Source organism: Notamacropus eugenii, chromosome 5 (assembly GCF_028372415.1).
Source record: "Notamacropus eugenii isolate mMacEug1 chromosome 5, mMacEug1.pri_v2, whole genome shotgun sequence".
Taxonomy (NCBI): domain Eukaryota; kingdom Metazoa; phylum Chordata; class Mammalia; order Diprotodontia; family Macropodidae; genus Notamacropus; species Notamacropus eugenii.
In genome coordinates this window covers 279,338,556-279,362,996 of record NC_092876.1, presented here as the reverse complement: position 1 = coordinate 279,362,996, position 24,441 = coordinate 279,338,556, and the positions used below count along the sequence as shown (strand labels likewise).

Genomic DNA, 24,441 nt, shown 5'->3' with positions numbered 1-24,441 from the left:
AAGCCACAAATATTATTTTCAATAGGCTCTTTACCTCCCAGGTCTGTGCTTCTTGTGGGAAAGAGGGGTAAAGAACACCTCTCCAACAAAGAAACAAAAGTGTTCCTCAGAATTTTGCTTTTTTGTCAAAAACTATTTTATTTAATTATTTTTCACCTTTTCACTTATCTTTAACTACCTCTCTCCTCTACAGCAGGCAAGGGCTAGCCATTAAGGCTGGGAAACAGAGATTAGAACATTTGGGTTTCCCTCTACTCCTGGCTATGGGAGACTGCAAGTCAAAAAAATGGGGTTTTCTTCATGGCTCGGATTTATAGGATCATAGGATTTTAGAGCTGGAAGGGACCTCTGAGATCTAGTCCAACCCCCTCATTTTATAGATGAAGAAAATGAAGCCCAGAGAAGTTAAGTGACTTGCCCAAGGTGAACGATCCCTAATTTTACCATGGTTGCCCAACATACAAAGAGGGCTTGAAAAGTTTAATGAAATAAATCATAAACCATGTTTTCAGATCCTCAGCTGAGAGAAGCTCAAGTCTCTGCCAGTCCAAAATGCCATTGACAGGTGGAATTCCTTCCTGCTTCGCTCAACTCCCAAGGGCTGATGAATTAAGAACTAGGAGAGTCTTCCTTCCCTGGCTCCATGGCTTGGGTTCTGACATCCTGAGAGGCTACTGGCTGGGAATCCTAGTGATGGCAAATTAGGGTGATTTGATATCACTCGGGTGGCTAAGCAGAGGTAAAAAAGTCTGGCTGAAGGGTGCTATTCTTACTCACATCCCTATAATGGGGGCTGGTGAGAGGTGATGCAGGTAGAACAGATGCTCAGGAAGGAAGTCAGGATGCCCATTGTCAAGGCTCCTTTACTAATCCAAGTAGGCAGAAAGTCTGAAGTGTCAAAAGGGGTGTTAAAACAGTATCTTCAAGGTGTTTGCTACCTCTGCTTCTAGGGAGATGGTCCAGGATCAGCTCCAGAGCTGTACTGGCTGGTGTTTGTGTGGGGCCAGCTCAACCCTCATCAGAACAGGAGCTTGAAATGGAGCTTGAAATAGCTCGGCTAAAATTACTCCTGCTATACACTGACAGCCTACATAGTTGTCAGAGGCTCACTAACCCAGGAAAAGTGGTCAGGGAAAGGAGAGCTGGGTAGATGCGGGGGCTTCTTTTAAATGTTGCTTTGATGAGCTCATATCTAAATTTTAAGATCTTCCTCAGTTACAAAGCTGATTCCCAGCATGTTAAGTCAGATTGTGTCACTCAAAAAGAACCCTTAAATATATAGTCACAGGGAAAGGAATGTTGACACCACATGAAAGGTGCCATCCCTGAGAAGAACAGGTTGCCAGGGCTGACACTGTATGACCCTAACTGAAAAACAGAAAGCAAGATTCAGGGCTTAGGGCAGTCCAGCTTGCAGTATTTTGAAAAGGAAGAGATTTATTGATGTGAACTTTGGGGTAGAAACCTTATTTAAAAAATATGCAAGGGGGCCTGCAGAAGTACAACAGGATCTAACGCATTGTTGAGACTCTAACACATTTCTTGGTTTTGAGGATTCCTAACTGAATGCTGAAAATTCTGCCCTCAAATACCATCTAATACATGTCTGCCATAGCCCTTACACACTTTAACCTAGTGTGCCAAGTTCCTTAACTTACACACATGAAAAAACTGGGGCCATGAGCATCCCTCCAACCGTGCCAATATCAGTGCCTACCAATATCATGATATTACATCTATAGTAACAGCCTAGGGGAAGAATATAGGGTCATCTTTCAACCTAGGTTCCCCCAATATGTTTTAAATCAGGAGTTAGTAACTTGGGAGAAGGGTCAAAAAAGTTAGGTCATCACTCACTATTACTACTCTTTATGGTTTTGCCCCTTGTATCCAAGTTTCAGCTTGGGTCTCTAGCCAGATTCCCTCCAGGTCTCATCAGGACCTCCCCGCCCCAGATTTATGGGGGTTAATTGCTTGCATAAAACTTCCTGAATTCATCCTTCTTGCCAAATACTAAGACCTATGTGCAGGAAGTGGAACCGTTGAATACTAAGAGTCTAAGGGTGGGAATTAAAGGAGACTAATGCTGCTTTGCATTCAGTTAGTCTGTCATTGAATAGGAAATTAGAAGCTCCAGGGAAAGTCAGCACTTTCCATTCTAAGGAGGAACAAAATGTCCTAGGAGTGACCTTTCTTACCAAAAACAATCCTACCTCTGGACCAACAGGAAGAGGCTAAGATTGAGGAGGTAGGAGATTTCAACTAACTTCTTGTCCCTTTTCTTAAGACTATAGGAATTCTGAAAAGTTCTGGCAATTCTTAAAAACGGTCATTAAAAAACCTGTGAGTCAGTGACAATAAATATCTAGAACAAAGGGTCAGGTCTCCTCCCCCACCTCTTTAACACCTGTATCTAACAGCCTTCACCCTTCAGAGAAAGAATAGGAAAGGTCAGGACAGACATGGGAGGGGCTGACAAGTTAAAAGAAATTGTCCCTGAATAACACCGGCCCATAAAAAAGAAGATATTCCGGGATCAGAGGTTACAAGAAAGTTAGTTGAGACTTAGTACTTAACCCCCAGGATCACTGGGACAGCACCTTTATGACTACTTCACCTATAATGACAGGGTCAGCCATGGGTCCTGGCTGAAGCCCAGAAACCTGGTGTTGCTCTGGCACTGGGCAAACTATGCCCTGCCAGGACGAGTCAGCAGCGCCTGTTACATAAGAGCTGTCAAGCTCCTGCCCCTTTTCGCACTCTTTAAAGGGAGGAGGGAAGGTGAGGGCAATCTGTCTCCAAGTTCCAGCATTATTCTGAAGGTGTTCTCTAAATTTTGGGGACGCAGGATTTCATTCCACAAAGCCGAATTTGGCCACAGCAAAGGGGGGCCGCTCTCCTCCTGTCTCCCCACCCCTCCAGCTGCTCTGCCCTTCACAGGGTCCCAGGCTTCCCCCAAAGCCCAGGGACACGCTTTGGAAACGTCTTTCGAGCTCGGATTCTGGCCTAAGGGAGTCTAGATCCCGGCGGTCCGGGAGTGCCATCCGCACCCCCACCTTCCTCAAGGTTACTCTCCCCTCGCACCTGTCCCGACGCCGGGCGGGCACTGCCGGGGGCGTCACGCTCTGGGCTCCCCGGGAAGGAGGGGCGGGCCTCTCGGGGGAGGGGGCACGGGAAGGGAGCGGAGCCTGGGCGGGGGCCCGGCCTACCTTGGCTTTGTTGAGCAGGAGCCCCACGAAGGTGGAGAGCAGCAGGGAGCGGGGGAGCGGGGCACGGGGCCGCAGCTCCTTCCCGAAGGCGGGGAAGGGGGCTGCGGGGGGCTCCTCGGGCAGGGTCACGGTGTACGAGGTGCGCATGCTGGGGGGCGGGCCGGCGGCGGAGGAGCTCAGAGGCGCCCCGCTCCCCTCCCCCCACAGACGTTAGCCGGCGGCCCGGGCGGGGCCCCCCCGCGCGGGGCCCGGCGACCCAGGTGGCCGCCCGACCTCGCAGCTGGCGCCGCGGGCGCGCGCTCTCCTAGCCGGTAACCGCTCCCGAGCCCCGTCACGCCGCCGCCGCCGGCCTCCGCCGCCGCTCCCAGTGGGGTCGCGAGACCCGCCCCCCACCACAGCGTCCACCGCCGCCTGCTCGGTCACTCGCGCAGCCAACCGACCGAGCGACTGTCGGACTCGAGCGGCCCGGAGGCTGGAGCCCGCCGACGTCACCGAGGGGCGGGCCCGGGGCGGGGCCTGCGGCCTGGGGGCGGGGCCGGCCCGGCCGCGGTTGAGGGCGCGAGACCCATGCCCGGGGGCGGCGGGAGTTCTGAGCCTGCGAGGTTCCGCTCTCTCAGCCCTCCGGTTTTTCGAGGTAATTTAGTCCAGCTCTCATTTCACAGCTGAGGAAACTGAGGCCCCTGCATTAGGTCAGCCGGCTAGCGGGCATGGCAGCGGGGCCGGAGCGCTGCTGGTGGTCTCGGAACCACCACAGCACGGGGCTCATTTTGGGTGTCAGGAAGGCGAGCGGCGGTAAACCTCCGGGCCGGCCGCGGACCCCGTCATCATCCCCAGCACCCATTCCGGGGCCTCCTCCCCTCCCCGCCCCCAGACAGCACTCGCGGAACGGAGAAAAAGCACCTTTGCCATCCCGGCCGGAGATGCCCGCGGCTCGGGGGCCGCCACTTCCCACTTACCCCGCTTCGCCGGGGCTCCCCCCTCCGGCATTCACATTTTATTAGCTACACGTGGGGGAGAGGAAGTTCGAATCCACAGCCCGGAGGCTTTTTGGGGGGCAGAGGGCGGGCATGAAGTTTTCTGGGCAATGGGTTTTGAGCTGAGTCCCAAGCTGGGGTCTCATCTGTAGGCCCAGCCCGCATGCTTCCTTTGGGCCTCCTGGTTCTAGAGAAGTTATCTCTGCCTCCATCCCTCCCCCTCGGAGCTGCACATGGACCTGCCTGGAGAAAGTATCTTGTTTGGAGCTTGGAGGCTATATTTAGCAGCCTTTAAAAATATTGTGAGAGGCGGCGGCGTGTGCTGGTACTCATCTGTGGGCTCCTTCTGTTCCTCTCATAAAAACAGGCCTGCTCGTGTTCACATGTGCACAGATGGGGTCCACATGGCCAGGGGCACGTGGCTAAGGCGTCCTGGACGCATGCACGGCGTGGACACCGAAGACCTTCAGCTTCATGGTGAAGACAGGGAAGCCCTAAGCAAGGCTAGCCTGGGATGGGGCTGGAATGGTTGGGGAGGCAGAGGTGAGGACAAGGAGTTTGGTGGGGCTCTGCCTGCCCACGTGTGCCAGGCATGCTGTGACTGTAAAGGGGTGGACCTCCGCAGCCACCACCCCAGTGCCAATCTTGATCGTTTCACAGCTGGACAACTACGACAGCTTCCTTCCAGGTTTTCCTACTTCTGAACTCCCTCCTTCCTGATTCATTATACACATTGCAGTAATAACCATTTTTCTCAAACACTGCTTGGATCCTGTCATTTTTCCTTGCTTAGAAATCAGTTTTTTATTGCCTTGTATTAAATTAAAACTCCTTAACCTTTCCTTTAATATTGTCCACCAATCACTTCTTACTATCTCATCATCCTTGCTTTTCCATACTCGCTTCTGGGAGCCAAGCAAACCCACACACTGTACTCTTCATGCAACCTGACTTCTCCCACTTCATCCTATCTTTGCACAGATGCACCTCTCTGGGAAAACCCTCCCTCCTTTCTGCCAGTCCACATCCCTTCTCCTTCCAAACTCATTTCCTCCATGAAACTTTCGATTTGTTACTTATGCACTTAGCTTTCAACACACCATTAACCAAGTCCCCTTCAGCAATGAAGCCCTTAGTTTAAACACACTGTATTAATTTGCATTTGGTTATGCTTTGCTTCTTAAAGCTTTTTGTAATTGCTTTTCCGGGGGCATCTTTGGTTATGGCTGTCTGTGAGATGAAAACCAAAGGTCCCAGAAGCCCACCTCTTTTGGAGGTGGGCAATAAAATGGGGTGTCAGTGTGAAGGAGCTGATAGTGTGCTGGTTGACAGCTTCTGAGTGTTTTGGATTAAGTGCCTGAAAATCCAGTGACTTCTTGAGGAAAGGTGACAGGATGTGTTCTTTCTTGTAAAGCAGACAGACTCCTCTTATTGCAGTCAAGGGCTGACCTGGCTGCAGTGGAACACTGGCAAGAGGCAGGTATCCTGATAGACAATAATAATGGCTGACTCTATAATGAGTGCTTTGCATAATTATCCCATTGGGTTCTCAATACTCCAGGTATCATTATCCCCATTTTGCAGATAGGAAAACTGAAGCTCAGAGGACTTGCCCAGTGATTTAGCTTCAGAAGGGACCTTGGAGATCATCAATTCCATGCTCCTTATTTTTGCAGATAAAGAAACCAAGGCTGAGGGAAGATAACAAGCCCAAGGTCACACACAGGTAGTAAGTAGCAAGGCCAGGATCTGAACTCAGTTTCTGCAATTTTAAATCCCGTTCTCTTCCTATGACATCATGGTACCCTCTCTCCCTTCTCAGAAAGGGCAGCCATGTTCCCCTGCCTTCTTTCTCCTTGGCCAGAGAAGAGAGGGAAGTCTCAGGATGGAGAACTCTTTTTTGGGAGCCTGTGATAGAGAAGTTCATAGACTTAGTACTGGAAGGCACCTTAGAGGCCATTTCGTTGAACCCACTTATCTTACTTAGTCCCTCCTTGGCTGTGTGGTCATAGTTCCCTTTCCTGTGCCTTGAAAAAATAAGTTACTCTAAGTTGGACTAATGTTACCAGGCCTAAGCTCCTTGAGGGCAGGTGTGCATGTTTTCCACTTCCCTTGTAAATGGACACAATGTTTTAAATCCGAGTTAAGTCTTCAAAACAAATCAGGCAAAAATCCCTATGATTCCAGGCCATATCTCAGATGCTGCTGACTGAGCAAGTCTGGGAAGAATGAATAGAGGCTTCTGAAACTCACAAACCCTGTGAGGTAGTGAGTTGGCACCTGTTGGGTTTCACTGTAAGAGGAGGAATGGGGTCAGTCATTCTGTTGTCTATGAGGCTGTAAGAGTGACCCCTCAGAGGTAAGTGGAACCTTGGTTTCCTACATCCTTTATACCCTGTCTGCTGATGGCTGACTCTCCACACTGTGCCCTCCCTCCTACCCCACTTCTCCATGACTTCTAGGAAGCAGGTTACTGATAGGAGGTGGCAAGTTCTGAATTCCATTGCACCCTGGGGGGAACTAGCCTGCGTCAGCAAGTTTTCAGAGACCAGCATATATTCCCTCTCCTCTTACACCTGGGTTCATCAGGAAGTCAGCTCCAAGCATACAGTGAGGTGAGTGGGGGCCACGTGTCTAACCTTGGGCTCTGAACACAGTGTTCACTTCCTAATTCTGATGATCAGTGGAGCGGTTCCCCCAGAGGCAGGGAACATTCTCTTAGACCTTGATTAACCCCTGCATAGCTCTTGCCAGTTCTGTCAATGAGTCATCAGAATCTGGATTGGGGGGAACGCTTCATGTGTCAGGAATTAGATGGCAAAGAAAGTGCTGTTCAGAGACAGAGAAACTGAGGTCTGTTATTCCGTCTAACTTTTCTTTCTCTAGCTATTTAAAGGCCAAGAATTGAAGCCTGGAGAAGCAAAACTCTTCCCTTAACTTTTCCTAGTGAAAGTTCTTTCATGAGCCAGACAGCCCTGGATGTGTGTGAAACTCAAACTCAGGTATTCAGATGCCCAACTAAGCACAAACCATTGAATCAATGCACTTTTGACTCTTGGCATCTAGCTTTTTCTCCTAGCTAGGGGACCCAGCTCTTCTTGGCTTTTTCTTCTAGGAGACTTTCCTAACCTGTCAAACACAAATCCAATCAAACCCTCATGGATAGTAACACCAAGCTAATTAGGGGAGGGGGGTGGTATTGGTGCTGGGGAGAAGGCCTTAAGGCCTCACGCTGTCTCTTTGGAGAAAGAAGAGACAGGGCAAGGATTTCATTTGGTTGAGTAAAAAGGGCCAAGGGGAGAGAAGGGGAGGAAGAGAGGACGGTCAAAGCACTCACCAAGGAACTCCTAGGACTGTCCTTGGTGTCCTCATTTGCCCTGTTTGGAGTAACCCTTGGCTCATTTCAGGTCACTGTTCAAGTCCAAAGTCCCATCCGAGAGGGTAGAAGTAAACCTATGTGACCATGATTTATTACCTGAGTGGCACTTGTCACTGAGCCTCTGCAAACCCAGGCCTTGGGCACCAAGTCGGCTGCCCTAGGGGCCAAGAGGACCCAGGTATTCCTAAACTTGGGCTTCTGCACACAAATGAGGTGAGGAGGGGGTGGGGAAACCCTGGAAGAAAAATGGGTGTGGGGAGGAAGGGAGGATTGTATGCAGGGCCCCATTTGATTTAGTTTCTGGTTCCCAGTGTGGCTGGGGAGGAGGAGGGAGCAGGGAGGAAGGGGGCAGAGAGAAAGGGGGTAGGTGTCCAGCCTGGTGACTTTGTCCTCTGGAGGGACCTCGAATAACAAATATTTCCTCACTGCTCGTTTCTGCTCTACTTTGTTCCCTGGGGAGAGTGAGCTGAGCTGAACAGAAGAGGCTCAGTGCCAAGGGCCAGGAGAGAGAGCAGCTGGAGGGGGTGGAGCGGAGGTGGATTAGGAAGGATTGTAGGGGGTTAAGGCACAGCCCTGGCAGGACTCTGTAGAACAGCTTGTCCTTCCATAGGCCTAGGGAACATTAGAGGTGGGGTGGATAGGATGGGATGGTAGCACGTTGGGTATTGAGGCTTCCAGTTCCCTAGCAAGGCCAGAAACCACCTGTGCTGGCTTGATTCCCTCTTTGGGTTTTTGCTTCTACCTGCTCTGGGCCCATCTTCCTCCTCCTCAGCTTCCTGCATTTCAGGAACAGCACCCACTCCACTTGGAAGGCTCTTCTCTGGTACTGAACCTTTTCTCCTTCCTAGTTTGTTAATTTTTAGACTATGCCTATCACAGTTCAGAGGCATCAAGTACAGGAGGAGGGGGCAGAGGAGGCCTGGGAATTTAGAATTTCTGATTGCTTCTTTCCAAAGCTTCCAAATCATTCTTCTTTTGGTCTCAATTTCTTTCTTTGTTGCAAATAGATACTATACCATCAAAACAGAGTGAAGGCCTGATGATATTACTATTAATGAGGTGAAAAGAGCTTATGTGTTAATATCTTCAATGTCAGGGTCTGCTTTGGTCATCCTTACAAAGGTAAAGTATCTCCTGTACACCAACAACTGCCACTCTCTTAAATTGTCAGAAACTGAGCTGTCCTAACGTCCATTGTGGTAATATTGCCCTCCATGGTACTCTTGATTAATGGCAGCAGTTAAACATAAGGAAATCAGGAGGAAGGGGACCTGGCCTAAATTGGCTAGTTCAGTTCCCCTGATTTCTTGAATACTGCCATCTCTGTATCTTTAGTCATGTTCTACCTGGAGTATCTTTCTTCCAATCTCTGCCCATTGGAACTCAGGCCCTTCTTCAAGCTCAAGAAAGAATGCCAGTGCCTTGGAATCTTTCTCTAATGCCTCTAGCTGGAAGTAATCTCTACCCTTCTCTAAATTATGTAGCATTTTCTTTGCTCCAGTGACATGGCCTTTATTATATACAGCTATTTATTACAGTGGGGCAGCTGGATGGCGTGATGGACAGTGTTGGGCATGGACTCAGCAAGTCACTTAACACTGTTTGCCTCAGTTTCCTCATTTGCAAAATGAGCTGGAGAAGGAAATGGCAAATCACTCTAGGATCTCAGCCAAAAAACCAAAACCAAACCAAACCCAAATAAGGTCATGAAGAGTTGGACATGACCGAAAAACATCTATTACACATATTCATTTCTCCTATTAGATTTTAAGCTCCTTGAAGGCAGGAACTGTGCTCATCCATCTTTGTAGCTCTCATAACACCTAGTATAGTGCCATGTACACAGTAGTTACTGGTAAATGTTTGCTGACTGACTGAATAAACTAAAAGATGTGATTCCAAAGCGTCAATTTGCCAAAAGCATAGGCTCATTCCTATTCAAGGAAGTGGTCAAGTTCCCATTCTAACCTGCAAATGAGAAGGCTCTACGTTGCATCGACATCAGGAACTAGCTATGTCTTTGGAGGGAGGGGAAATGAAGAGAACAGGAAGGAAGGAAGGAAAGGAAAACTTCCAATAAAACTTTTACACACTAGAGGTTATGGTATCCAGTTTCTTTCTCAGCTGAAATTCTCTTGTGTGATTGGGTGAAATGTCAGATTTACATTCTTATCTATTTCCCTGATTCCAGTGTTGACCTCTAGGCAGATAAGTCTCAAATCTACCTATCCAGTTCTAATCTTGTTCCATCCCACATGGTCAACTGCCTGCTGTCATCAAGGCTTCTTAGTCTAGTGGAAAGAGTACCAGATTTGGAGTCAGGAGCTGGATTCAAATCCTACTTAAAACCTTAATGACTTCAGATGAGTCACTAAGCTTCTCTGGAACTCAGTTCCTTCATCTGAAAAATAAGGGATTTGGGTAAGATGATCTCTAAGGTCCCTTCCAGTTTGAAATCTATGATCTTCTGATCTCCACTGAGATCCCCTTCAATTTCTCACACTCAACATGTCTCAAATGGAATTAATTTCCTTTCTCCTTAAATTCACCTCTTCTCCAAACCTCCCAAATTTTTGAGGGCACCCTTATCAGATATTGAGGGATTGCCAACATCTAGTTCATAAGCCTGGAGTCTTCCCTCTAACATTCTCCATATTCAATCAATTTGCCAAGTTGCTGATTGTGTCTCTAAGACCTGTCACCTTCTCTTCACTTACATTGTTCCACCCACTCCCCACCCCCCAGTTCAGGCCCTCATTACTTTTTCATTTATCCTAGACTATTGCAGTGGCCACCTAATGGATCCTCCTGCTTCCAGTCTTTCCCCTTACCCTCCTCCTCCACACAGCTGCCAAAATAATCTTCCTGAGGCACAGGTCTGACTATATAATTCTCCTTCTCAAAACTTGTCAATGATTTCCTATTTTCTTTAGAATAAAATACAGACTTCTCAGCCTGGCTGTGGCCCACCTTATTGATATTATCTTATATCACCTCCTACCTTCATGTATTCTGCATTCCAGCCAAACTGGAATACTAGTTATTTCTTGAACTTTGCATTCTATTTCCCATCTTGTGCCCTTGTACAAATCTGTTCCCTATATTCCCTTTATCTCTGCTTCCAAGAATCTTCATTTTCCCTCAAGGCTTAGATTATGTTCCACTGGGCTAGCATTCCAGTGCCAAACAGGCATTGGTATTTTATCCTCAGGCAACTGGGACCCATTTTTTCCTTCAAAAATAGAGTTATCTCTCTTCAGAATAAACTTGTATTTATTATCTATCTGAATATATCCCTTGCTTCTACCCAAAAGAATGTAAGTTTCTTGAGGGCGGGGGCTATTTTATTTTTGGTTTTGTATTCCCAGTCATGCTACAACAGGCATTTTATATTTATTGATCTGAATTTCTTTCCAGTCTTGGCTTGTCTAATTCTGGATTTTAACTTCCTCCTAGATATCTAATCATGATGATGATGATGATAATGCCATCATCATCATTATATCATTGTTATAAATGGTAACTTTCATTTACAATAGTACTTCACGGTTTGAAAAGCACTTAAACCTACATTATTTGCTGAGCTGATTAAGCCAGGATCTCAAATTCACCATGTTTCCAAACCTGAGTTTCCTAATCTACACAATTGGAGAGGTGGGGGCGAAGGTAGTATTATATGGCCTCCAAGATCCTATGACCTCTTTCTCTTCCTGCCCACCACTCCCCTCCAATCTGCCCTTTCTCCAAACTTAATTTTTATGGATGGCCCTTCCATCCTCTTTTCAAATCATTCAGGGTCAGGATCTGGGAGTTTGTTTTGACACCTGACAATAGTTACCTCCGCAATGGATCTGCCTTCATCACTTCCTTTACACTCCCCCACTACAATTTAATCATTCATTTATTCAACAAGTGCTGCTTTATTGAGCACTGGTTCTGCGGCTATAAAGACACAACCAGGACACTTCATGCCCTCCTTACATTCCATTGGGGAAACACCACCAAACAGAAGTAAATAGAGAATATGTATAAAGTGAATAGAATTTCTTGGGGGGAGGGGGAGAATTCTAGCAACTGGGGGAAATTAGGAGAGTTCTCATATCTGAAGTAGCACTTGAACTGAGCCTTGAAGGAAATTAGGTTGAGTGAGGAGGGAGAGTGTTCCAGGCATGAGATAGGAGATGGAATATCACGTGCTGGAAAACAGCAAGAAGACTCATTTGTCTAGAAAACTGAGGATGGAAAAGGGAGAGGCAGACTGAAGCCAGATCAGGAATGCCAAACAGAGGGTTTTTATTTTATCAGGCAACAGGCAACAATTAGGTGACTCACTTCCTAAACAAGGGACCAACATGGTCAGACCTGTGTTTTAGGAATATTAATTTGGCAGTTGTGTAGAGGTAAGAGTGAAGAGGGGATATTGGATACAGGGACACCCATTATTCGGAGGCTACTTCAACTGTCTAGGCCTGAGGTAATGAAGGCCAGAAAAACCCTTAAAAAGCCCTGCATCACCTCTGCCCCAGACTACTGCAAAATAGGCTATTCCTAACTAGTGACCCTTCATGTCCCCCTCTTTTCCCTTGAGGCAGGCAGCTTGGTTTAATAAATAAAGTCCTGGACTTGGAATCAAAAAGCCCAGGGTTCAAATGCTGATTTAAACAACTTGTTATCTGTGCCCATAGGCATCACTTAATCTGGGAGCCTCAGTTACTTCATCAGTAAACTGGGGATAACTACTTACAGTATCAACTTCATAGGATTGTGAGACTCATTGAGCTAACAGTGTGTAGAACACTGTTCTACAGCTTTAACTTGCTGTATAAACAGAGTAGCTAGCATAGTCAATAGAGGATTAGACCTGAAGTCAAATTAGAGCCTGGATATAAATCTCACCTCTTGACACTAGTTATGTGACCACAGGTGAGTCACTGAAGTTCAGTCCCAGGCAAATCCCTTGTATTTCTCTACTAAGTTACGGATGGTTTAGTTGCAGTCTTCTTTGGTGGAAGGAGTTCACACACTGATGAAATCACAAATCGAGGGATCCTTTGAACCTCCCTACCTTCTATCCTTCCTTCCTCCCTCCTTCTTCCCTCCTTTCCTCCCTCCCTCTCTCTCAGATGTCATCACTTTTATGAAGTATTCCTTATTATTCCTTAGTCTCTAAGCTGGAAATTATTTCTCCTCCTCCTAAAATCACAGAACTCTGAGTTTCTCCTTGTACTTAGCACACATCACCTTGTAATCAAGTTATCTTTGTACATGTCCTTTCTCCTTTGAAATTTTAAGCTCCTTGAGAATAGGAACTATGTTTTCTTTCATATCTTTGTGATCTCAATGCCTAGCACAGCACTTTTGCAGAGGAAGTGCTCACTAAATGTTCGTTTGAACAGCTATAGAGGACTGTCTGCTACTTGAGGTTTGGTAGGTCACTCCCAGCAACAAAGTAAGGATCTGCAGGTGGTTCTATCTGCTGCAGTGGAATTTGTCGCTTCACTGCTTCCTTCTCTGGTGCAAAGCTGAAGCTGTTCTAGAGGTCTGGAACCGAGAGGATGATGCCACTTTTGTAGGAGATTCAAACAATTAGAACTCAGTCCATGATAAGTTATGATATATATCTATTGACATGACAAAAATAGTGAAATTTTATGCATGTATGTATGTATACACACACATATTATAGTCTCTGATCATTAAATACTTCCTGTGTCATGACATACTTTATCTTCCACTACTACTCTCTTAGATGACTCTCTGCTATAATCCAAATGATTTAATGTCCCCTACTACACTTTGCCCAATCCCAGCTTTCCACATTTGTTTTCCCAGCCTAGGATGCCCTACCTCACTGCTCTCCAGTTATTTCAGTCTTATTGGCAGCTAAGTGGGTCAGTGCTGGGCCTGGAGTTAGGACAACTTGAGGTTAAAACTGACCTCTGGACAAGACACTTAACCACTCTCTGCCTCAGTTTCTTCTTTTAGGAATAAGAGTACCTATCTTCTCAAGGTTGTTGTGAAGATTAAATGACATAATTTCTAAAGCACTTAGCTTAATTATAAGCACCTGTTGGTACTTTGTAACTCCTTTCTTTCTTTCTTCCTTCCTTCCTCCTCATCACTTATTAAAGGCCAGATAAAGTCAAACATTTTCTGTCCCTCCTGTCCACAATAATGTTTTCCTCTTCTGAATTCCTAAAGCACTGCTCTTTGCACCATTCAATTCAGATCTTACTATACAGCAATACTACTGTGTGTCTTAGTGACTATTATATGCCTATGTCCTATCTTCCAAATAGATGATAAGCTCCTTAACAATGGGAAGTGAATTTCATATCTGTCTATCTTACACAATAGAAGACTGGCCAACAAACGTCTGTCAATGGTGATATCAAGCTGTCCTATCAGAATTCCACTGTCATGATATGTTCCATGTCTGTATCTACTTTAGCCTAATAAAAATTTGTCATGATCATCCTAGACCACATAACAAAGTACTAAGAGAATTCAGAGGACAGAGATGTGATATCAACTCTTGAATATTCTCCAAGTGAGGCCTTTCCTATGAACCCCTATGCACTCTGGTCCAAGGCAAACCACGAACATGTTTCAAAGCCCCACAATAAGTTTATCTGAATTAGCAGTAAATCATTTAAGAAGTCCAGTTGTCCAACTGTAGGGCTCTGAAAGTCAGCTGGTTATCTCTCTGGCTCCTCCAACTGATGATGTAGGGCCATAAGACAGCTAGTACAGGAACATGAAAGTGAAGATGGGGAGGCAGAAAAAGAAAGAAGCAGCAGCTTAAAGCAGGCTGGTCCCTCTTTTTGCCTGCAAGCTCTGTTTCTGACCTCTTTCCCACCCAACAAGGAGCTGGGGAGTTCCAGGTGTGATGGTAATATAGTGGGGAGGGAACTACACTTGGTTTTGGTCCAGAAAGGGTCAGTAGACCTTAACATATAGAAAAAGGAGAAGCAGCAGAGCTTTCTGGAGACCCTGGGGTCTGGCAGACTCCGTGGAAAAGGAGAGGATAAGAATAGCAGTGGTTCTGGAGGCTCTGCATTCCTGAGAGCGTCATCCAGCTCCTCCTCCTTTCTCCCCTCCTCCTCTCCTCCCCTCCCTTCAACTCTATAACACAGCTTACCGAAGCCAGGGTTCAGCCAGGGACAAGAGTGGGCTAGGTCTCCTCACTCTCTCATCAAGCACTGACCAATAGGGAGCCTGGTCATATTGTGACACCCTCCCCCTATTCCCTCAACAGGGACTTAGGAGTGATAGCAATAGAGGTTAGAAAGTTTTCCATCCCTATGACCCATCTCAGCCAATTTATCATTAAACTGGAAGGTAGAAGAGCTCAGTACATAAAGTTCCTCAGTGACCCTCCCCACACCCTGGGGGATTGCCTTTCCAGCCTCAGTGCCCATGGGCTTAACTCACCATAACATCCCGCCCTGGGGAGGTGGAAGGGCTGGAGCCCTTGCCCTTTTCCCACAGGCTATAGCGGCCACTTGGTCGGTAGGTGGGGCTGAGGGTCTCCAGGGCTCTTGGGGCTGGTCCCTGGCTGGCACTGCCCTTGCGCCCATAGTTCTCCAAGTAATCCGATAGGTACTCTGATCGACTGGCAGCCTGGTATAGCCCCTGTAGGGCACACAACTCCTTTCGTGTCCGGGCAAGCATTGGGCTCCGCCCTGGCCCAGGATCCATCCTATAGCTGTCCGTGGTCCGAAGGCCAGAGAAATCTCGGGCCAGGTCCGAGTGACTGTTAGATTTCTTCTGGGTCAGGGGCACTACCTGGTCCCGGGAATTTACAGGCAGGTAGTTGAGAGAGCTACTAGGCATTCCATAAGGCAGATTGCTGCCTCCATTGAGTCCACTCCCAGAAGGCCGTTCACTGATCCTACTTTGGCTCTCTCCTCTTTTGCTACCTCCCATCTCAGACCTCAGCATGGGACGCCCTCGGTCATAGTCCAGGATGGAGGCAGGGCCATATGTACGGGGACGGGTGTTGAGAAATCCAGAGGGATGTGCTGGCTTGAAGTTGAGTTTCTCCTTCTCCAAGAAGGATGCAGCCAAATTGGCTCCGTAGGAGGAAGGTGTGTAGGTCCCATAGCTGGATTTTGAGTAAGGGGTATCTGTGTAGCGTGATGATTCTGTGTAGCGCTTCAGGGTGGAGGAGAGCTGGGACATCCTTCAGGTCGAAGCTCAGTGGGGGTTGGCAGCGGCATGGGCTGTAAGATAAGGGAAGCAGCTGTCAAAGACAGCCCTGGAGGACTAGCTCCCCTACCATTCCCATCAATCCCTTTAATTTCCCTATCCTCAGCTGGACCTCTAGTCTGGCCTCTCAACTATTGATTAAATCCCAGATTTTTATACTGAGACACTAATGCCAGCAAACACACACAAAGGTACAAACACAACTGTACAATTTAGACATGTTACTTGACTCTAAAGTAATGAGATTAGTTAGCCAAGTGAGTATGGACAAGTCACTTAAATCTTTCTGAGCCTACCTCTTCTCAAGGTTGGACATAATGATCTCTAAGGCCCATTCCAGCTTGGATAGTTTCAGAGTAACTGATTTATTATTACTTGTAGAGGCCACACAAAACAGTCTCCTTATTTTACAGTTATATACATACACAGAGTCAAACAAGCATGCAGACAGACACCCCCTACTCAGGATCCCTCTCCTCCCCATGCCACATATAATGTCCCATTCCCATTAGATACAGATAGTCCCATTCCCTTGGATAAGCTTCCTGGAGTTGAAGGGGGTTAGTGAAGCTCTCATTTCAAATTGAGGACTCTAAGAAGCCAGACTCATGAGACAGCAGACACATTGCATGGTGTGCTTTTGAGAGGAGAAGAAACATCCTTCTGATATAAGCTGTGGGCCCAGCACTGTCATGACAGGTGAGCTTAACCATCTTAGAATCACAGAATGTTATAGGTAGAGAAAAATCTTAGCAGTCCAACCACTTTGTTTTAGAGATGGAAAAACTGAGGCTCAGGGAGGTGGTCACAAAGCTTGTTGGTGGCAAGGTCTAGAATCCAGGTTTCCTGACTTGGATGCTTATTGCCTATGTGACCTTGGGCTGGTCACTTGGCCTCCCTTGTACTAATTTTCCTCATTTGTAAAAATGATGGGGTTGGTTTAGATGTCCTCTAAGGTTCCTTCCAGCTCTAGATTTATGATTCTCTAAGCTCTAGGTCCAATGTTCTACCAGTCTTTGCACCACTCTGCCCAGGCTCCAGGCAGTACCTGTTTGTGGCCCAGTCTAACCTCTGGGGCTCCTCTCCCTGGTACTCAAACTGACCCTTCCTTCTACAACAGACAGCAGAATTACAGTAGTTTACAGCAGACAGCTGGAACAGTCCCAGTAAACACCTCTAGGAGCCTCAAATGAATCCCACAAATTCTCCAGGATCTATGGAAATGCTTGGCTTGTGCAAAGGGGGCCCCTAGAGGCAGAAATCCAGTACTACAGCCAACACTGCCCTCTCCCTCTGGAGTGGATCTTCTTAGAGATTATAGGATTACAGAGTCAGAATTGGATAGAGACTTTGAAGTCAGCCAGGCCAATTCCCAGCCCCACGCCTTTTACAAATGATGAAAGTGAAGCCCAAAGAGAGGAAGAGACTTTCTGGGATCTGAAACCATGTTCTCTGACCCCAGATAGTGTTCTTTCTAGTCCAACTCCCACATGGCATATAGATGAGGTCCAAAAAGGTAGAGACCTGCCCAGGGTTCTACATCAGGGTATGAAGGCAGAGCCAGGACCTCACAACTCCTGATTCCAAGCCCACGGCTCTTTCACTTGCTTCCTCCCAGCTCTAACTGACCCTTAGGTTCTGGTGGCTAACCCAGAAAGGGAATGGAATTATGCAAAATGTTAGATATTAGAGAGTATTTAATGCACCCCCCCTCATTTTACAGGGGAGGAAAATGAGACCCAGGGAGCTGATATAATTTGCCCAAGGCTGCACAACTCAATAAGCATTTATTAAAAATCCAGCTGGGTAGGAACAAGGCTAGGGGCTAGAACTTGGGTCTCCAGACTCCTCCTTCAGGCCTGTTCAGCTACTGCCCTATGCTCCTCCCTCTACCATAAAGCCTGTACTGCTGTCTCCCTACAGGACTAGTCTTTCTGGCCAAGGGCACTAGGGAGGGAGAAGTGCTGGCAGAACAGATCAAAGGAACTGGTGTGTTAATAGGTGCTCACACCCCCTTTTCCTTGAAGGTTATCGGTCAGGACTCGGGGTTTCTTTCTTCTAGCTATATTAATTTTCTTCTATTTCCCCTCCTCTAGTAATGATAAATGGTCTGCCCACTCCTCTCTACAGAGGTACCCTAATTCTGCTTTTGCTGTCAGCTTGCCCAATGGGTTCCCAGTCCTGCCCCCGATGAGATCAGCCAGGGAGTACTGGAATAGTGGTGGTGGGAGGCACTGGCAAGATATAGTAGGCATTGATTCTGTCTAGCCTTCCCTGCACCCCTCCCCTGGGCATTCAGAGGGCCCAGAGCCCAGCCCACTTTGGAATTAGTGCCAAGCCTCAAATACTTCAGGCTTGGCTGAGATCTCTAGGAAACCAGCTTTGAGGCAGGGGGTATATATTCTGGCAGCAGCTGCAAAAAGAAATCTAAATGGGGGCTTAAAGGGATAGTCCTCCCTGCCCACCTAGCTAACTCCCACAAAGCACTTGACTCCCATGATAGTGTCCCAAGACTACTAGTAGAGAGTCTCATCCAAGCCAGCTGCTGAGTCTCTGTTAGCCCCTTAATTCATTATATACAAATTCCCCTATCCCAAGCCCTTAGGCCAGAACTAAGCCATGTACTCAACCCTAAGCAGTGCCCTTCTAACCTGTGTGGTAAAAGATAGTTGAAGAAGGGTTAGAGGAGAAACTAGGAAGTCTTTTTCCCCTTTTTTCAGTCCCCAAGGGAGAAGAGGTAGAAAGAAAGGGTTAAAGGAGAGAGAGAGATGGTGGGGAAAGGGGGAAGTTGGTTCAGTCCTGCTCTATTTCACTGTTTGAAATCTCCATCAATAATTCAATGTCAGAGAAACTCCAAGCATCAGGAGCCCAGCTCCCTTAAACTAGGCAGTCATTCAGACATGGCAACGTCCCACTCTTCTTCAGGGGATGAGCTCATGACTTCCCTAGTAGCCTCACCACCACCACCACACTGGCATTCTGTAGGCCACTGTCACAAGCTTTGGCATCTGATGGCCTGTCTTATGACACTGGACTCTTGGGAAGCCACAGAGCAGGGGTGGGGAACCTGTGGCCTTGAGACTTCTAGGTCCTCTGGTGCAGCCTTTTGACTGAGTTCAAGTTTTACAGAACAAATTTATTTATTAAGGGGATTTGTTCTTTGAAGTTTGGATTCAGTCAAAGAGCCACACTTGAGGACCTAGAGGGCCACACATGACCACAGGCTCCTTAACCCTGCCATAGAAGATATTTCTGAGATGGTTTGGGAGCATTGGGATATGGCTGGTGGGGCTGCTGAAGCAAGACTTCAAAATTCATGTCTCTCTGTCCCCTCCAACACTGGAACTCCCCAAGTAAAAACAGTCCCTTTCCTTTGTGCAGAGGTTACCAACCTGGGGTTCACAGAACCTAGATTTCAGAAGCCCCATGAACTTGGATGGGGAAAAATACCCCTACACATCTTTATCTTAATATAATTGCTTTCCTTAGCAATCCTGTGTAATTTATTTGAACCACTTAAAAACACACCATTGGCTTCACCAGATTGACTACCAAAGGGGTCCATGGCATGAAAAACTGAAGAACACCTCTGCTAGGGGAATCCCTACAGGTTTACGTATTCTCATTCTCACACTACTTAATCAGCTGAACTGGGGCAGTCCCAATACAAAGCAGTAAATTTACTGTCATCCTGGTAATTCGGGGCAGATGATGGAATAAACTAAACATCCTCTCAATGCACAAACATATGCATCCCTTCTTGGAAACCTGACAGCATCATGTCTTTCGGGGGTACTTGTTTGAGTTGAGGCCCCAGGGCATTCTCCAGCCCCAGCCCATCTAATTCTGGTGCAGAGAAGAAGACTAATATGTATTGGCTCTCTTGGGCATTACCTGGCTCAGGGGTGTCACTGGACGCCGGCAAAGTACAGCTGGAAGGGAGACTTGGTTCCAGCCTCCTCATACAGGGCAGAGGTGCTCACATGGCTGTGAGTCTCCTCGTTGCCACAGGAACCACCGGTACTGAATGGCCCTTTCATGGGGCAGTAAGAAAAGATCCTATTGGCTGGGATCCTTCTCACCCTCTCACCACCCAGTATGGGCCCCCCTTATCCATCCCCTCCTCCTGTTTATTCTGGGTTGGCAAGTACTGACACGCAGCTCCTGGCAGGCAGGCACCTCCCCTGGTGCCAGTCACTTTGGACACACTGGGCAGCCAAGTTGCCTAGCTCTGGGTACTTTTCCCCAGCTCCATCTCTCAAGACTGCAGGGTTCTCTTTCTGATTGCCAGAACTCTCTGGCTAAGCTTACACTCTCTTTGGAGTTAGGTCATTCCCATGTTACCTCAGAAGAGATAAGGTCCCTGTGGACCATCTAGGTCAAGTACTTTCCCTAAGGGGTGGGGGCAGTGTCCACTCCCCTAGGCTTAGTGCCTCATAGCCCCTCATCTCTCTGGGAATGGAAGGTGTCTAGCCTTCCCTGGGGTTGGGGCTACAAGGGACTTGCCAAGGTCTCAGGAAGGAGACTGTAAGTATATGTAAGGATACCTTCCTGGTCCATAGTCCAAGTAGGGGCTAGAACTTGGGTCTCCAGGCTCCTCCCTCAGGCCTGTTCAGCTACTGCCCTTGCTCCACCCCTGTAGGGGGGCCCTGTGGAGGCCCCTGTAGGAGACAACCCTTCAGATTTTCCACTGGCAGGCAGATGAAAGTGAAGCCGGGAGCAACTTGAGCCCTGGAACAATACTGATCAGTCAAGATATCATTCAGGAAGACTCCATTTCAGCCACAGTGCCAATCTCCCTCATGGTGCTGGTGCCACAAGCTTCCTGAATACAGCTAGGAGGTCTCCAGACAATGTCATGTCCCATCCCCAACCCTGACTCCAGATTTAACTTGGCACAAGGTGCCAACAAGCTAGATGACTCAAGGGTTACAATTAACCCTGTCACCACCAGGACAGTCAGCTCCCTTACATCAGGCACTGTCATTTCCTGTCCCTTACTCGAAGAGTTCCCTAACCTGTCCAGCCAGGGAAGTGACTTGCTTAATGGGAATCCCAGAAACTCCCAGCCCCAAGGAGAAGAGAGGGCAGGGACATCCCGTGTCCTGGTTGCTGCCTCTGCTGTTGACCCTTGATCTATTCTACCTATAAGCACCTCCTAGTGATTTCCAGGGCAAATGAATCCCATGCTCTGTTGCTCTGACTCTGGGATGGAGATTTCAGGGTGAGGTTCGTGGGAAATCTGCATATAGGGATCAAGTCCCTATTCAGGTATACAGGAGCCCAGTGTAGGATGAGTTATGTCCCTAACCTCCTCCATACCAGGTGCTTTGGGGGCCTCCTCAGCAATGACCTCACAGCTTCCTAAAGCTACTCACTAACGGGATTGGAATGTGGTCAGACTAAAGTGCCTTCTATGGAAGGTAGGTGGGGTGGGGGGCAAGAAAGGGGCCCAAACTACTGTGCTCATCTCTTTGGGGAAAGCAGGAAAGCACTAAGGCATGAGTGCCAGTCCAAGGCAGATCAGATCTGGGGGTGTTCTGACAGAAAAAGGAGCACAGGTAGAGAGGAGAGGGGGGATGGTATAGTTGATATTTTCATTGGTCAAGGGCTCTGTTTATTCTCAGACCTCCTCCCCTAACCTGAGCCTGTTCTCAGCCTTCTTTTAGCAAGCATATCTATCAGGGGTGAGCACATTATCCCTCATATGATTAACAAACTCTGACTCCTTTAGGGGTGGTGGCAATCAGTCAGAAAAATGAAACCCCCTTAATGTTTCCTACAAGTTTCTTAGGAGCCTGGTGGGGAAGGTAAGGAAGTAGGACCCAGAGATCAGATTAAAGCTTTAACAATGAATAATTGAAAAAGAAGGTACATATGTGGGTCCACGGTAGTGTCTTAGTTGGGAAGCATATCTTTATATTTTCCAGAGAAAGCAAAAATGGTGCTAGTGCTCCCAAATCATTGCCTCAATGCTCCCAAACTTGCTTCACTACTACCATGAACATACAATAGTGTTCTGGACATTTTAGGCAATATGGAAAACCCTTAGGAAGAGGTCCCCTAAGTCTATTGCGTAGCCGGTTCTTTCCATTCCTTGGCCAGATCTTGTATCTCCTTTGCTCTCCATCTCCTAAGGTCTTGGCCTGGTTCACAGCACTAGACCTGGCTGGATAGATAAGATAATCATCTGTCATCTATACCCACCACCCCCTCCCTGCCCCAACTCCCCCAGACCTACTAGAAGGGCAGGCACCAGGCAGCAGCACCTATGTATGTTTAGATGCATAGTGGGGGCAGTCACTGACCTGTGTCCAGGGGAAAAGGATTGATCGGGACTCTGGGGGCCTCTCCTTCCCCAGCGGGGCATGGGATGGAGTGGAAGGTGGAGGAGTGAAGCCCGACTCCAGGCTGGGTAATCCGGAGCTCAGGTTACTGGCTCTGATATATATAGTATCTTATCTGACCTCAGAGGGATGGCTACAGCAATTCACTCACATTCCAGGATCCAGAGAGACTTAAAGGGGCAGTGTTATGCCCACCTAAGGTGGGGGAGGGTACTGTCCCTAATGAGTAGGTACTAGACAGAAGGGTGACTTTAAAAGAACTCAGGGAAGGATACAGTAAGAAGCAGCACAAAAAGGGATTCAATGAAAAGAAAGGGAAAGAGAAAAGGTGGCAGAGTGCACTGGTTGTAGCTTGGGGTGAAAGGAAGCATAGGACTGAAATTATCTGGAGGTTACATGTTTCTAGGTAGAAAAAAAAAAGAGTCCTGTCTGTCAACCCTAAGTGCCATGCTTGCTTCTAAAGTTAAAAAGCAACTCCAAAGCTTTCTTTTATATGTCTACGTATAAATCCCTTGGCTCTCATAACCAGGGCAGGATTGGTCCCACCACCATTGTGGTATACAAAGTAGGCTGAACAAATTCCCAGGATGCCTTAGTCAAGGAGACATCAAGTGTTTGTCCAGGCGTTTCAGACCACTGCTGTTTCCTTTAGGCTTAAAAAAGTGAGAAAAGTACAAGGTCCCACTGGTGCCTAGGCAAATACCCAACTGAGTCCTACTCTTGATGGATCCATTTCATAGGGCTCTGCCTTTATACTAGATATAGAGGGGAAAAAATGGCATTTCTCACCTTTCTAGGCCTTTTTTTTCATCTTGCTCTCCAAGAGTTTCACAGTCCTTGTCGTAGCCCACCTTTGTGTAGGTGTCTCAAGGCACCTGTCTCCACCCTGTCCCAGTTGATGCCACTGACTCAGCACTGGGTCCTGATGATGCACTCAGGTCCTCATTCCAGTCCTCATTCCCTGACCCCAAGGGGGCATGAGTCTACAGCATCAAAGGGGCTGAGTTTCAGCACTTCCAATCACCTGATCCCTCTCCAAGCTTTCCTTGGTCTCCCACAACTCTGTAAGCCTCAGTATAATCTAGGCAATGGGTCGTTTCCTAGTTTTTCTCCCCATCCTCAGTCTCAGCTCTGTACCAGTGAGATCCAGCTCTCTCATCCTTAAACCTAAAGCAAGGTGGAAGTGGGGATGCTCAGTCCTATTCGAGGTGGGGAAGAGTAATATGGGAAAGCACAAACCTTAAAGCACTATAAAAACGTGAATAACTATTAACGTAAAGTTTAAGTTGCTGCTTTAGATGATGGGGGGGGAGGGGGCGGTTATAAAGATACCTCCTCCGGTCTGAGATTGGCAGCAGTTCTCCTCCACTACTGAACTGCTGCCTTCCCCCGGCTGACAGTCAGACCACACTAGCTCGTCTGTCTGTCTGTCTCTTCTCTCTCTCCTCTCTTCTCTCGCCTCCTCCTCCCCTCCCCCTCCCCCCCAGAAAACCCTCCAGGGGGGCAGTAAATGAGCGGCACACAACCTTCTTGTCACAATAGGCTACAACACACCACACGTCCCGCTCCTCCGAAATATACCCAGGCACACGCCACCCAGGGCAGCCTGGTTCCGGGCACGGCAAAGCAGCAGTACTCCGGGCTGGTACCCAGAGCAGGAGCCGGCCTTGGCACGGCGGACACTCCCCCCACGAGTGTCCGAGCCTGAGCCCTGGCCCCGCAGGGTGCCCACCCCCACGTCCCCGGGGTCCGCTCTGGCTCCGGGGGCACCCCGGGCATTGCCCCAGCGGAGGTCGCTCCTTATCCTCCCTCTGCCCCAATCCCGAACAGGTGGCACCTACCTGGTTCTCTAAGGGTGGATGTGCCAAGCCGAAAACAGGCATGGAGCTGCGGGTAAGTCCCGCCTGACACTGGCGCGGCGCAGTGAGCAACAGCTGACGCAGAGGGCTCCTTGGCCCCGGCTCCTGCCCGCCTCTCCCCACCTCCGCCAGGGGCCCCAATGAAGACCTCCCCGGGAGAACAGCGCCACCCAGCGGGGAATCGCCATACGGCATTCCAGGACGGCCTAGCCACGCCCTGTGCGTCCTTGCGTCACTGAGACGTGGAGCACCCATTGGCTCTTTACTATTGTGACTTGATGGAGCTCCTCCCAGCCTGAGTTTCCCAGGCAACTGATGTAAACAGAGCCACGTGGAAGAGAAGCACGCGGGGCGAAAGGGGGTGGAGACTGGAGGAAAAGGAAGAGAGTGTTGCAAAGGTGTAGGAGCAAGAGGATCCATAGGAGTTATGATTTAGAGTCAGAAATGAACTTAAAGACCATG

At 48.1% G+C, this 24,441-nt stretch overlaps 1 protein-coding gene and 1 long non-coding RNA gene across 9 annotated transcripts in view; one reads left to right on the top strand and one right to left on the bottom strand.

Moving 5' to 3' along the window:
• The window catches only part of USP2 (ubiquitin specific peptidase 2), a 29,871-nt gene extending 5,697 nt beyond the window's left edge, over positions 1-24,174 (bottom strand). For 2 of the 5 annotated variants that reach the window (XM_072612953.1, XM_072612955.1), the window contains exons 1-2: positions 23,962-24,174; positions 14,997-15,787 (exon numbers count right to left, since the gene is read on the bottom strand). In XM_072612953.1, the coding sequence (XP_072469054.1) occupies positions 14,997-15,746 (750 nt within the window). In that variant the 5' untranslated portion in view covers positions 15,747-15,787; positions 23,962-24,174. Of the gene's footprint in view, positions 1-501; positions 1,078-3,209; positions 3,657-14,996; positions 15,788-22,909; positions 23,104-23,961 lie in introns of those variants that run through there. The other 3 variants (XM_072612954.1, XM_072612956.1, XM_072612958.1) reach the window with 3 other exon arrangements.
• Positions 3,701-14,462, top strand: LOC140506140 (uncharacterized). Of its 4 annotated transcripts, none has more exons than XR_011967798.1 (5): positions 3,701-6,798; positions 7,070-7,185; positions 7,591-7,775; positions 8,570-8,684; positions 13,862-14,462. It is a non-coding gene; the product is annotated as an uncharacterized lncRNA (long non-coding RNA). The 4 variants fall into 4 exon arrangements; XR_011967796.1 differs by lacking the exon at positions 13,862-14,462 and having other exon boundaries at positions 3,701-3,843; positions 4,551-6,798; positions 8,570-12,212; XR_011967797.1 differs by lacking the exon at positions 13,862-14,462 and having other exon boundaries at positions 3,701-6,542; positions 6,646-6,798; positions 8,570-12,212.
• Positions 24,175-24,441: the final 267 nt, after the last annotated feature.